This window comes from Pangasianodon hypophthalmus, chromosome 1, assembly GCF_027358585.1.
Source record: "Pangasianodon hypophthalmus isolate fPanHyp1 chromosome 1, fPanHyp1.pri, whole genome shotgun sequence".
Lineage (NCBI taxonomy): Eukaryota > Metazoa > Chordata > Actinopteri > Siluriformes > Pangasiidae > Pangasianodon > Pangasianodon hypophthalmus.
In genome coordinates this window covers 15,355,258-15,370,111 of record NC_069710.1, presented here as the reverse complement: position 1 = coordinate 15,370,111, position 14,854 = coordinate 15,355,258, and the positions used below count along the sequence as shown (strand labels likewise).

At 36.0% G+C, this 14,854-nt stretch overlaps 2 protein-coding genes across 2 annotated transcripts; both read left to right on the top strand.

The window, feature by feature from the left end:
• Positions 1–224: 224 nt before the first annotated feature.
• On the top strand, positions 225–11,085 carry mrps15 (mitochondrial ribosomal protein S15). Its single transcript, XM_026926781.3, has 8 exons — positions 225–520; positions 6,713–6,775; positions 8,090–8,165; positions 9,299–9,347; positions 9,506–9,590; positions 9,730–9,788; positions 10,534–10,725; positions 10,885–11,085. Exons 1-8 carry the CDS (start codon positions 361–363, stop codon positions 10,996–10,998), a joined length of 798 nt encoding a protein of 265 aa, XP_026782582.1. The 5' UTR covers positions 225–360; the 3' UTR covers positions 10,999–11,085.
• A 419-nt stretch (positions 11,086–11,504) lies between these two features.
• On the top strand, positions 11,505–14,068 carry LOC113534155 (cornifelin). The gene is made up of 4 exons (XM_026926782.3): positions 11,505–11,663; positions 12,479–12,609; positions 13,385–13,521; positions 13,632–14,068. Exons 2-4 carry the CDS (start codon positions 12,498–12,500, stop codon positions 13,728–13,730), a joined length of 348 nt encoding a protein of 115 aa, XP_026782583.1. The 5' UTR covers positions 11,505–11,663; positions 12,479–12,497; the 3' UTR covers positions 13,731–14,068.
• Positions 14,069–14,854: the final 786 nt, after the last annotated feature.

The following is a 14,854-nucleotide window of genomic DNA, read 5'->3' as shown; positions in this document are numbered from 1 at the left end:
GAGTTTATGGCCCTGGGTTTATTGCTCGACTTCGCCCCCTCGTGGAATAACAACGACTAGCTCTTTACAGTCCACAAGACGATTTTAACTTAATGCTGATTCTAAATTCATTTGCTGGGCTGTTTTGTTCATTTGCTGGGCCGTATGTTTGGCACCCCTGGTTTTTATTTCTGGAGGCCAGAGGACGGAAATATGGAAATATTTAGTCTACATTACAGAGGGTGGCGGTAAAGGGTTCAGGGCTGTCACGTGACCGCTACAGACGCAGAAGAAGAAAAAAGATGGCTGCGTCCGTTCACTGAGGGGGACAAATACACGTTTAGACTATTACTGACTACATAATAGACATCTGCAAAGACAATGTTTTTAAATCACAGCCTGAAATCAACGGCGACGGCTGTACGAACATGGCGCGTGCTGTCGGGTTTGAAGCACGGCAGTGTTCCGTCACACGGCCACTGCAGCTCCAGGGGACAGCGCTATGTTCACTTCACCGGGATGGCGACTCGTTCACTTAAAAGTATGTCCGTGTTCATCATTGTTATGTCAGAGAAGGTCGTGCATCATGTTTTAGACCGTTTAATTTAGCGTAGTATGTCATTCAGTGGCGAATAGTGAACAAAACTGCCAGTGTAGCCACCTGGTTAGTTTCCATGCCATGCTGCTGAATGAACGTTAACAGCAGCGAACGTGTGGATTTGTATTTAGTTACTCTGACCTTGCAAAAAAATTTTTTTCTTCAAACAACGCTATTTTCGCCGTCACAAATTGTTGGGGTTTTAGTTAGCCACATTGGACTGATGTGTCAATGCCTTTATGTGTACAGTACCATTATTTGCCACTACAGGGCGCTGAGAGTACAGCACAGGGTATTTTACTGTCATTCCTCTATACAGCTGTTTAGCATGTTGTTCCTTCAGGTCTGGAGTGAAACCCATTACAGTACAGAAGCACAATACACAGAAGCAGCATCAACGTTTTAATGAAGTCTAGCTTTTTTTTCTTTCTTTCCTTCTTTCTTTCATTTACCCAAAGTTCAGTTTGAGTTGATGAAGTCTTTCAGCTATCATGAAATTGATTCCTAACCTTCAATTAGTCAATCACTGTTTTACATTTTGATAATATTGAACATTTTGCTATAGTGGGAGCTGTGGTGTGGTTCTGTTGTTTGAAGGCTGTGGTGTGACTTGGGACATGTGGCAGCATTATGTCCCATGACTGCTAGACATTATGTAGAGTAACCAGGTAATGAGCTTACTTTCTAGTCAACTAGCTTTGAGAATGTCTGTGATAAAGGCTGCCTTGATCTAGCTCAAACTAACGAGAAGGACAGAAAGCTTCAGTCGCCACTTAATATAGCCAAATCTACATTACCCGTTGACTTCTGAATTATGTTATTATGCCATTGATACTATAGTTAAAAATGAACCTTCCCACACTCATAGTATGTTATAACATAAATATTAATATGTAAGACAGAGTAATATGTCTCATAATATGTATGAGTAGTCTCAGAAAAAAAAATATTTACTATCATAAACCTCTAACTGTTCTTACACTCATATGTATAAACTCACATCTGGAGCCTGTCCTGATTGGGGGTGCATTCAAAATCCGGATGGGTGTCTTTTATAACCATGCTTGCCGATGAAATATTATATTAGTATCATAATGAAGAACTGCAGGCTCCATGCCATATGTATTGTTTAAATTTTATTTAACTTTTTATTTCTACACAGCCATCCACAAGGACAGTTCAATACTATGCTGTAGAAATATAAATGTAATTAATACTTTTAGTTATTATTTGATTTCTTTACTTATATATACAGGTAAGGAAAGGGTGTCAAACTCAAATTCTGCCCATGCCAAGTAAGAGAACCTGAAGGGCCATAATCTAAGGCTTTTTTTTTTTTTTTTAACTTGTTCAACATATTCTATCAATTAAGAGCTAACAGAGCTAACAGAAACTATTTAACTATATGCACTATTAGATGATAATGGTTATTATATATGCTTATAAATGCATTGCTTTGTTTAGTCACATTTTAGTCACAAAAAAATGAAACATTCATTTTTTTTTTTTTTTTACCAGCTGCTATGGTGAGAAACAGGATTAAGCTGGAATCATGTATTTTCCCAATTCTTTTTGAAAGCTATTAGACAGAGAGTTATACTATAAGAATAGAGATGTAGGTAAGAGATGATGAAGTAGCCTGCTGGAGTTTTACTGCACTAAGAGGAAAAGAAATGTAGATCAGGACTTGTAAGACATAAGGTGTCCTCTTGCCTTATTATTAACATGCAATTTTAATCTTTTTCAGTGGATCTGTTATAATAGTGTTTATGGTAATGTTAATATGGAAAGATTGTACAATAGTAGATTGTGCTTTAAAAATGTTCACGAAAACATTCATTTTTTATTTTTTATTTTTTTATTTCCTCATCACACCGAAAGTAATCACGTGTCGCTGAATCATTTTAGATACGAGTGTGGGTTTCATCAAACGCAGAAGACAAGACGTTGATTTTAGGCAACGTTTCAGCACTGTGAGTGCAAGCTCCTGTACGCTGTGCAGTTGCAGTTGCTACACTATGGTGACAATTCTAGATGGTGTGAAAATTTTGAGTAGAAGATACTACAGGGTGCTTCAACATGCCGGTTGTATCTGGAGCACAGGCCTTGAGTTTGACATGCGATTTAATATATGTACTTGATAATGTGGTCTTTAAAACTTGAGGTGAGTATTTGGTGGGCATAGGGAAAATAGGGGTGGCACAGAGGGGCATTTTCCACATTGAACTTATGAGAGCAGTTCTTCTTGTGATATTATCAAGGTCCAGACCTTGGTGTACCCATAGCCAGTTGCAGCCATGGACTGGATTACATAAAGTGCAAATCCATGACAATGTGAGACGAGTGCAAAATGTACAATAAATACACAGGACAGTGCATGCTCATTATACAGCACAAAAGAGCCATTTTGTATGGAAGAAACCAGTGCAATCTATTTTCTGTCAGCTGTAGGCTTTTCCCATTATACAACTTAGTAGAAAAAAAAGATGCAACAGCAAGATCAGTTGTGTGTATATATATATATATATATATACACACATGTTTAATAACAGCAAAAGTGTCTCAGAGCAGCATTATAAAGTTCAGGTGTTCAGTGATGGCAGTATAATGGTGCGTGGTGGAAAGAATTTGATTAGTCCAGGTGGGTGTTGGGGGCAGCAGTGTGTTTGAGTAGTCATGCTGCTTTGAGTAGAGACACACAAATTATTCTTCTGCAGCACTCCCGTTTTTGCAGGGGAATTCAGAAGCTGTGTTAGAGTGGCCATTGGGTTCTTGGTCACCTCCTTGACCAAGGCTCTTCTTGCCCGGTTACTGTGCTTTGCCAGCTCTAGGAAGTCTTGGTGGTTTCAAACATCTTCCATTTCACAGTGATGGAGCCCACTGAGCTCCAGGGAACATTTAAAGCTTTAGAAATGGTTTTATACCCTTGCCCAGATTTATATCTCAACATATTTTAATTGCAGAGGTCTACAGAGAGTTCTTTGGACTTCATGGCTTGGTTATTGGTCAAATCAATTGAATTTGCCACAGTTGGACTCCAGTCAGGTTCTAGAGACATCTGAAGATAATCAAAGCAAACAGGATGCACCCGAGCTCAATTTGCCTTAGCCAAGTGTTTGAGGGTTTTTTTGTGTGTGTGTGTGTGTGTGTGTGTGTGTTTGTTTGTTTGTTTTTGTTTTTTTTGATAAATTTGCAGAAATTTCTAAAGGCATGGTTTCAGTTTGTCATTATGGGTTATTGTGTTTAAATTCATTTAATCCATTTTAAATTAGGTCTGTAACACAATAAATTGTCAAAAATTAAAGGAGTCTGAATACCCACTGAATTTACTTCAGTGCTTAATAACTAGATGTACAGTGTCATTGATGCAAAGCATCACTCTTGCAGCACTTTTCCACTAGACAGTGTAGCATGGCAAAGTAACAAACTAATTATCCAGTATAGTATAGTATAGTATATATTCACTATAGATAGTATAATAATTGAGGAAAGTGCTTCTTTTCATACTTTTACTGGCGGCTGTAGAAGGCAACATCATGAATAATATCTTGGAAATTTTTTTTTAAATTTAACTACATTAATGGGTATTGTTATTGGTATTTTACATTTCTTACCCATGATTCATGTAGAATTTGCCTTCTTGAAGTTAGGCCAAATCACAGTAGGTTATCTATTCACATTGTTTGCTCAGAACTAATGGTAAGGCACCATTTGCCTAATAGAATGCAGTTTGTGATTCGGTCACAAGAAAAGAGAATCTTTACAGATTAATAGCATTCCATGCCAGAAAGTGACACATTTCAACTGCTCCATTTATTTCTGCATTTTCATCCATTGGTTTAGTAAATACGATGAGCAGATATCTGTACCAACCATCAGATCGGTATAAATATGTATTGCCACTATGATCACACAAAATTAGTTTTCAAAGGCTATATCCACAATTTAAAGAGGTTAAACTTTGGGGCAGTTAGAACTTTCACAAAGTTTGAATTTTGCCTAATGCCCAAGAACATGCAGGGCTTCAGGCAGAAATATTGAGCCGACAGTCAGTAAAGTTTTTTGCTGTCCATTAAATATTTCTGTTCAGTATTTCACTGGCAGGAAGAATGTTTAATGATATTTGGTTACACCATATAAACACGTTTTATCCCTCTTCGAGCTGTTAACTCAATATCTGTTCATTAAATTTTACAGTATCCAAATTTAGACACAAACCACATCCCTTGTATTTTACTTACTCTATATGGCCAAACGGGATGTGAACACCTGACCATCACAGCCATATGTGCTTTTTGAACATCCTATTCCAGATATACTGTAGTTCCCCTTTGCTGTTATTACAACCTACACTCTTCGGGGAAGGATTTACACTAGGTTTTGCTGTGTGGCTGTGGGGATTAGTGCTCATTCAGATGCGTTCCTACTGAACAGGGAAGAACCACCTCCATGTGACCCTTCTAAAACAAGTATGACTGTTAAGCATATGTTACTGGACTGTCCTAGTCTTAACGACACTAGACAACGATTCTACTCAGAAAAGACGTATATAGAAGTCTTCCAAAATGTCTCACCAGGAAAAATCCTAGAATTCTTATGAAATATTAAAGTGAAGGACCTTATATAACTGCTGTTATTGACACTGTTGGAATGTTGTAAAATTTTATCTTTGTAATACTGTAAGAATTTACAGAATATTCTGATTTACCTACCTTGATCTTGCCATGAAAATAACCATTGATGCTGACAGGGTATTAAAAGAACAGTAAATGAAATGTGCTCATTCAGCCACAAGAGCATTAGTGAGGTCAGGCACTGATGTCGGGTGAGGAGGCCTGGGGTGCCGTCAGCATTCCAGTTCATCCCGAAGGTGTTCAGTGGTGTTGAAGTCAGGGCTCTGTGCAGGCCACTCTAGTTCTTCCACTTCAATCTTGGCACACTATGTTCAAGTTCAAGTTCAGTTTATTTGTATAGCACATATAAAAACAGCCACATGACTGACCAAAGTGCTGTACAGAGGTTCAGAAAAAGAGTAAAATAAAATGAAGAAATCAGCACCACTAAACACAATTAAGACAGGGTCTAGCCCCAATAATACAGTGACTAAGAAAATAAATTAGTAAGACAAGGGACCATGTCTTCACAGACCTCGCTTTGTGCACAGGAGCATTGTCCTGCTGGAACATGTTTGGGCCTCTTAGTTCCAGTGATACAAAAGATATTCTAGATAGTTGTGTGCTTCTGAACTTTGTGGCATCGATTAGGGGAAGACCCACATATGGGTATGATTGTAAAATTGTAACAAACCTTTGGCCATATATTTTTTTTTATTATTAGTGGAATTTGGAACTGTACATGGGCACTCAACCAGGGTGCAGATATAACACTGTTCTGTGTCCATGTCCAAAACCCAGCTTAAGTAGGTCTAGGCTGAATATTATTGTGGCTGCCCTAAAGATTTCTACATGGGAGAAGTTGCCCTAATTTTAGCAGCAGTGTTGTAATGAAGGTTAAACAAAAGAGTAAAGAGGTGTCAAATACTTGCCACATAATACTGTTGCTAAAAAGTAGCCCATACAAGTAATACAATTAAGAAAATGCAAGATAAACATTTTAAAATATAAGGTTAAGTGATATGTAGAACATGGTGATACTGCAACTACCTATAACTTATTTCAAATATCTGGGACATTGTGAAAAATAATAAATAATAAATAATGCACAGTTCTACAAAATATAACATGTAGTGCGTAGTCCTATTTGTATGCTTATCGATTTGTGTGACTTTTAAACAAGCTGGACTGTGGTGACATGAGAACACGTGGGTGTGTGTGTGTGGAAAGGATGTGGGCTACCAATTCACTTCCACCAACCTCCCCCCTTTCTGAGCTGTTTTCCTTTAGTGTCATTTCTGAGACTTTGGTGTCAGCTCTGGTTTAGTCAAGTATATTCTCATTACTTTTTAGCTTAGTTGGCTCAGTGTTGGCCTAGTTTTCTTGGCATTTCAACAGAATTGCTCATTGAAATATCACTCTTGACTAGAGCACAGTCATCATTTGACAAACATAGGCATCATCACAGTTTTTTCTCTCACTTGTGAAGTCATTATATTTATGATATTTGCATTTATTTCAGGTAATGAAACCCTCACAAGCCAGTCAGTGAGACAATATGCCCGAGCTGTACAAAAAAAGCCAGGTAAGGCTGTGTAAAGGTGGTGGAAAATTGATCAGGGCCGGTATGTATAAAACCTCTCAAAGTAAAATTTTCATTTTAAATGGTAAAAATTCTTGGAAACCAGGAAATTTATGCAAATATTTAGGACTAAGAATAGGAGGATTTTCGTAGACTTCCTTAAGAGGACTCTTAAATGGGTGAGTAATTAGGAGTGCTTCAGAGATATCTCAAATGGTTAAGAGTATTGAAAGGTGAGAACCCTGAGACAGAAAGCGTGCACTTTCAATATTCCTTGCTCTGAAAAATGCAGTTGATCGATGAGGAAGTTATCATCAAGATGCACTGTGTGTATCACATCAGGTTATCCTTCTTTTGCTGACCGATTTAATTAGCATTCAAAAACAGCACAATTCAGGCAAATTGAGGCACATTGATTTTGGGCACATTGATTTTGGATACATTGTACCTGGCTGCTCTTTTCATTTATTCTCAAGAGGAAAATGACTCGATGCAATAGCCTGTGGATTGTGAATACAAATAAACACGCAAATCAATTATAAAGTGTTTCCATTCACGTAACTGCTTTGAATAAACAATTTCAGCTAATGATTTGACCTCTGCCCGTGGCAAAATCAATATTGATATAAACTTTGTATGTATGAGTTTTTATACATTCTCCATTTATACTTGGAAATAATAGATCTTTTCACATGTATCTGGCTTCTTGTGTTTTTTTTCTTTCTTTTTTTTTTTTTTTTTTTTTTTTTAAACAAATGCTGCAATCTGCATCTGGCGTTTTGGTAGCACATGACATGTTTTCATCATCTCCTGGCAAACCGTTCTCTTATCTGAAATCTACCCTGGGTTTTTTTCACCACCTCAGCTGTATGGATTGTGTTTGGGTCCAGTGGAGATTGTGTTTGAACACAGAATGATGTGATGAATACAGAATGATGGCCCTCACACCACATAAAGTAAATATGGAAAAGCTGTAACAGTGTATCGCCTACTTCTTGTGCACTTCTGTTGGCTCATAATACAGAAATGATTTGTGGTTGATCGATTTATGGCAATGCAATTGTCATGTTTCGTGCTTAAGTTTGGTTTACTTCTAAGATTATCTCCTACTCTTCAGTAAGAGTTGCTCTGAGAACCAGCTTTTTACTCCAAAGGCTACTTTTGAAAAGTCTAAGACTATTTTTGACAGTAATATTCAAAGGCTTTATACATACCAGACCTGATCTTTATTATATTACAACACTGCATATGATTGTGAATGTTTTTGAATGTGAAGATTAGTGCTGATGTTAATAAATTATTTCCATCTCAAAACAGAATTTCAGAGTCAGCTACAAGACCTGCCACCTTCAATGCTGAAGCATGAATATGCTTCTGTTCCACTGGCTCACACGTACGTTTCTTATGTATAGTTGTCCGGCTTAGCATTAGTGGTATTATGGGCCATAACTTTCATTTGTACCATGGAGCAAGGCCTGTGAAAAATACAAAAATCTGTTTCAAAGACCCTGCAAGTATGTTCCTAAGTGTTTTGTTTAATGTATAAATCTTGGTCTGAAAGATGGTTTCATGCAGTTGCTTTTGAACAGCAAAAAAGTGTCCATCATGAGAGGATGGGTGGGAATGCTGAAACATTTAGAGAAATTATGCATAAAATCTCAGCTAATATAAAAATCTAAATTTTAAATATAAAAATCTAAAACTTTTCAAGAATTACTTTGATTAAAAAAAAAAAACAGTGAGACCTGACCTCAGGACAGCTTGAGCAATTTAATAAAGAGAATTGGACAAGTACTTCACAAAAACAGCCAGATATGAATAAAGCTATCAGATATGAATATAAAAACATTACACAGAACGGTTAAACATTAAATAATGGTATTATTGCCACAGGTTCTAGCTTATTTAAAATAAGGGCAAATGAATCATAATCCTTGAATTAAAATATAAACTTGATCTTAGTCTTCAGGAACTGCCTCTGGCAATGTCCTCTGGGGTATAAATATGATCAGAGAGAGAACAAAATAGCTTTTCATACAAAAGATAGTTGTTGACCTGTACAATCAGACTATGGTTAAAAAAAAAAAAATCCATGAGTAGTTAAAATATTAGTACGCATAATCAGGGCCATAAGACCAAAATCTCAAACGTAATCTAAACTCAAACTTTTCAATAGCGGCTTATTATTATTATTAAGAAGAAGAAGAAAAAGAAGAAGCAGACCCAAAAAAAAAATCACAGAGTGATGGGATACTAGGAAATCTTGAGCAATTTAGGATTAGGCAAATGTTGCTTTTTCACAAGTGATGCAAGTTGCTTCACAACATGGCTGCTGTGTGTTGTAACAGCCAGATATGAATAAATTATTTTGAATATATCACAATAAACGTTTTAAATGTGATACATTTTTGTCTTTAGGGGACAAAATCTGAAAAAAGTGTGGCTAGACTGAAAAAATTGTACCTCCTTTATGTGTCCAAGTTCCAAATGTTTCCCTTCAAATTTTGCAATATCATATGCTTTCAGAGTTGACGATGTGGTGAAGAAGCTTCTCTCACTGGAGCTTGCAAGTCACGTATGATACACTGATTTCAACATCCTGTTGTTTTATTTTTATTGTAATGTATACTGAATATGGAATACTGTTAGATTTTCAGTGGTTGCACATTTTCATTTTTTTAAAGCATTCATGATACATGATTGAAACATAAAACTAACAATATCTACATTCAGAGTGAAAAACTGCGCCTGAAAGAGGAACAGCTGATTGGAAAGGTCCAGAGGCATGAAAATGACCGAAGCTCAACAGAGGTTAAGGGTAGGTTCCATTCTTTGGTCCCAATAAGATAAGCAGAGCATTCGCCACTTCACTTTTTGCCTGTCTCAGACTGATGTTGTGATAATGGAATTTCCTAGCTTGTTGTCATTGTAATGGACTTTCTTTGCTTGCATTATAGTGGCCGTGTTGACAGCACGAATACGCAATTTTCAGGAGCATTTGCAGAAGCACCCTAAGGTATTCTTCTCTGTTTCATTAAAGTTTTGAGAACGCTTCACACTCTACCTTGATTGCAGCCTCAGCGAGAAACAGGATATCCTGTGCACACACTGAACGAAGAATACATTTCACATCAATATGGATGTGAAATTGTCAACTCCAAAATTATTAACATCTTTCAAAAGAATGAGCAAAAACGTTTATAAAATAGACATTACACCGAAATAGTAGTAGTATTTGGCAAAAATAACACTCTACATACAGATACATGCAAACTAATTATCATGCAATACATGCAAACCAAAATAGAAACTAAAATACACGCAAACTAATTATCATCCTTGAAAAATGTATTGGTTTAAAATTGCTTTTAGTCTCCAGGAGCTATTACAGACTTTGACCATGTCCTCTGGATTATAAATATGAAGTCACACACACACACACACACACACACACACACACACACACACAATCTCTTTGCTGTCCATGATCATAGAAAACAAAAAAAAGCTTTTCACAGATGTTGACCTTATGGATATAAAATAGGGTCAGAAGGGAAAAAATACAAAAGTATGAATCTTTCAGGAATTGGACACATGAGGATACTCTCATGTCAGGACAGGTGCCAATATTTCTGGAGTTGGCTGTATACATTAACTGAGATTATTGTAGTATTGTATAGATATTATAAATTGAATGGTAAATAATATTGTAGCTGCATCATATCCATATCTTATTTCTCTGTTGTTCTATTTTGTATCAGGACAAAGCTAACAAGAGGTGGATGCTGATGAGCATTGACCGCAGGAAGAAATTGCTCAAGTACTTGAGAAGGTCACGATATGATGCTTTTGAGAAGGTCTGTGCAGAGCTAGAGATCACATACACCTTCCCTCCAGAGTACTACAGACGGGCAACCCGGCGCTGGCTGGCTAAGAAAGCCCTCTGCATCAAGGTAACACACTAATCTGTGAGACTAATCTCTAGTTCCCCTGATTCTTAGAAGTGGCAAAACCACACCAGTGATAATTTTTGTACCAGTCTCTGCACTCGTATTCATTTTACCCTGATTGTTTTATTTCTATATTTATACCTTTTTCTGTGTCCATCTTAGGTTTTCAAAGAGGTCCAGAAACAAAAGGCAGAGAAGAGAAATAAAGCTCTCGCTCATAAGAAGGCTAGGAGCACAAGCTCTAACCTCACAGAAACCCAGGGCACTCCAGTATAATAAAATCCACCATAACATATATTATTGTACAGGAAACTCATGCAGCATAACCACAACTAATAAACAGTCAGAGATATAGATACTGAAGATTATGGCATCTTGTGTTTTCTGTTGGAATTGTACATTTTTAAGCTTTACCAAATCTGATGTGTTCTTTATTTGTTTTGATTTATGATAAACATTAATAAAAGTGGGAAAAGTAAATATTTAAATAAATAGTTTTGTTCATCTTTCTTCTATGCACTGGATTACATCAGAGCTTTTTTAATCTGATGAGATACATCAGACTATCAGACTGACTAATGAAAGGTTGAGGCAAAGATGAGAGGCAGATGCAGCTTGGTGCATTTGTGGTTAGATTCTACGGCATGGCTGTGCTCAATTTTTTTTATTTATTTATTTTTTTTAAATATATATATATTTTTTTTAATTTTGCTTATTATAAGAAATGAATGACAGTCCAATGTATCAATGTGTTGATTAACTTGGATCAGAGTATGCGTTTATTGTTTGGTCATGAGTTTGGTCACATTGCCTCCTCCTCTTATGATCAAGCCACTATGAACTTTGTAGAGAGCTTCGGAAACATTGCAGGCGGGGTTGGTGTCACAACTTCCTTTTGTGCGCAAAGATTTAGATTGAGAGGCTCGAGGGTAGCAGACGAGGTAAGTGCCTTCACTTCATTTTCACTTCGTTAAACATTTTCTTATTTATGCTACTCTGTTTAGTTTGCTTATGCTGTAGTCATTACATATTTTTAAGTTAACAGATTCTTTGTGAAAGACAGATTTCAGATTAATTAGAATTTATCAGAGATTCCCTGACTTACTTTTATATAACCAAAAAAGTCAGTCCAATATATTTTTCAGAATGTTTTCATCACACTTTTTAAAGCAAACCTTTATGTGTGTGTGTGTGTGTGTGTATATATATATATATATATATATATATATATATATATATATATATATATATATATATATATATATATATATATATATATAAGGAAGGAAGATGGTGGTTATATGGTTTTGTCTATTACTCAGGTAGTGGGTTAGTTACGTTTTAACAAACTGAACTGAATCTACTAACATCTTGTTACTTCGAGTTCATAAACTAAACATTTAAAGTATGAGCGACTTCTGCTGAAGTTCAAAGTATTGGTTCTTTACATTTTATAAATTTAAAGCATAATTTATAATTCTTCAAGGGAAATTTGGACAGATATTTAGTCATGTGTTACATATAACTTCCCACCAATGTTTAGGAATGCATTTACTTTTCATTCTTGAGGTAATTTTGGTGTAAAGTACTGGAATTTGGAGTTTCACTTTAAACAGCATTATATGATGTCACCTTAGTTCTGCTTTATGTATAGGCTTTGTGAGTATTTCCTTCACCACTGATACTCCATGCATCTGATGCTTCCGCTGATTTTTTTTTTTTAACTCTACTAATGGAAACATTTACACCCTTGTAGAGCACACCAGTTCATCGACATGTCAAACCCAGTCATTACTCATCAGCCGGGTGCAGCCTCCTACGGCACTAATGTGCAGACAGGAGAGTGGAGCACTGGCCTCTGCTCCTGTTGTAGCGACCTGCTCGTCTGTAAGTACTCACACTACTGATAACCCAAACTTCAGCTTATGTCCTTCCAAAATGTGTGATAATGAATGATGGATGTAAATAGTGGACATCAAAATTGACCACCACCTGTGGTTATAAGTAATTGTAGAAGTATTTAAGTATAGAGTGTAGTGGAATAGTCTTACAGTCCTTTTTTACTTTTTCAAAAAATCATATGTTAAAAAGTAACTGAAGCTAGCAGGCATAAAGTAAACATAAAATGGGATAAAACATTACTGTTGAAAAATATATGCAATGTGTAACATTTTTTTAGCCTCGATGTTCAAAATTATATTTAACAAATACATTAACTATGCAGTTTAGTTCGGAAGTTATGTCGTATTAAAAAAAATTACTACTGATAATAATTTGTTGTAGTCTGACATTTTTTACTCAGATAGGCATTTCTGTGTAGAACGTTTACACAGACATTTGCTGTGTTCATCACTATCAGCCATGTTGGATTGGGATGAGGAACACATAATGAAATAATTGTGTATATAATAATACAGTGGTATGAATGTGATTTACATGTTATATTGCTAAAAAAACAGACGTAAATTAATGATCTATGAGTGTGGGTACCTTACATGAAAGGGTTAAACATACAACCTTTCATTCACTGTTACAGAACTGAGCTACCACTTCCCATTTCCATTCATAGTGGTCCATTCACAGCAATGTTGTTGAATATATGACTAGTTGTTTTGATTAAGGTGTTCCCCACACTCTCTCTCAATACTGCCTTACTTTTCAGGTGCTCTTGGTTGCATCTGTCCGATTGCACTGAGCTGCTACACAGCAAACAAGTATGGTGAGAATGCATGCCTAGCATGTGTTCCTGGAGGCATGGCCGCTATGAGGACACACATGAGACTGACCTACGGCATCCAAGTGAGTGATCCTAGAACATGAAATGTCCTCCCAAGAGACTATTAGAGTTCATTCATAAATTAACACTAAATTAAATTACATTTACTAAATCATAAATCTCTTTTATATAGGGTACAATATGCAATGATGCCCTGATGACCTGCTGCTGTGGAATATTTGAGACATGTCGAATGGCCAGAGAAATTCGTATTAGAAATGGAGAGGCCTAATTAGGTAATACTACTGTGACTGTGCTTTGTAGCAGAGAAACCCCATCACTGCAGGCTATAGATTTGTATTGTCCTTTCTTTTGTAACAGGACAATCAACTGGATTTGATTTGATTTGATTTGATTTATTGTACCAAATATATTCAATAACACCTTCAAAATGTAATGGTCTAAGTTAAATGTGTAGCAATCTTTTTTTTTTTCTTTGACATCTCTACTTTAAGAAAACATAATATATTTTACCAAATCAATATGAAAATGTTCCACGCTGTACAGATAACATTGGACGAAGTTTTAAAAAGGTTTAATGACCTAATAAATAAACATTAATAAACAGAACTGACTGAGCCATTATTTCCCCAGCAATATTAGCATGAACAGAGATCAGTCGCATGAATTTGCTCATGTTTAAATGCCGTGAGTGACTTTTACCTTGGCTGGTGAGACAGAGATTGATGTGGACAATACTGATATTCAAAGTAATAACCAAAGGGATAAATTCATTAGTATTCGACTGTAATGTTGTTTTCCATTAGTATATTGGCTTATAAATGTAGAGGTAGATGGGGCTTCTTTCAGAGGAATTGGAATAAAATCTTTATTTTAAAATTTTCTCTTTTTTCACTTTTGGGGTAACCAGAATTTAAAATGTGATAGCATTCCCCCTGGTTGAGATACATGCAAAAGAGAAATATATTTCTGTGTTTCAGTTCTGTAGTACAAAAAGTACTACTTTTTTTTTTTTTTTTTTTTTTCATGTTAGCTCATTAATCTAACATGAAAAAATCACATAGAGAAAGAAATAATGTGATGAAAAAAAATTATAAAACCTGAAATTCTATTTTCTCTTTATAATTAGCTAAAAAAATCAAATATAGCTGTTGGTAAGGACTTCCCTGAATAGTTTCCTGAGTAGTGGTCGCCAGCCTTTAACCATCCTGGATAAGGTATGTTAGTTTTAAGCTGGAATTAAGTTCTGTGTGAAGTGTTCACAGGCATCAAGGCTACAAGTAAACTTTTCCTCAAGGGCTGTTTAGATGATTAAAGGTTCTAAGTATCACAAAGAGGTTCTATGTTGAATGAATCTTCTCTAATAGGGAAACCCTTTGTAAGGTTCTACACAGA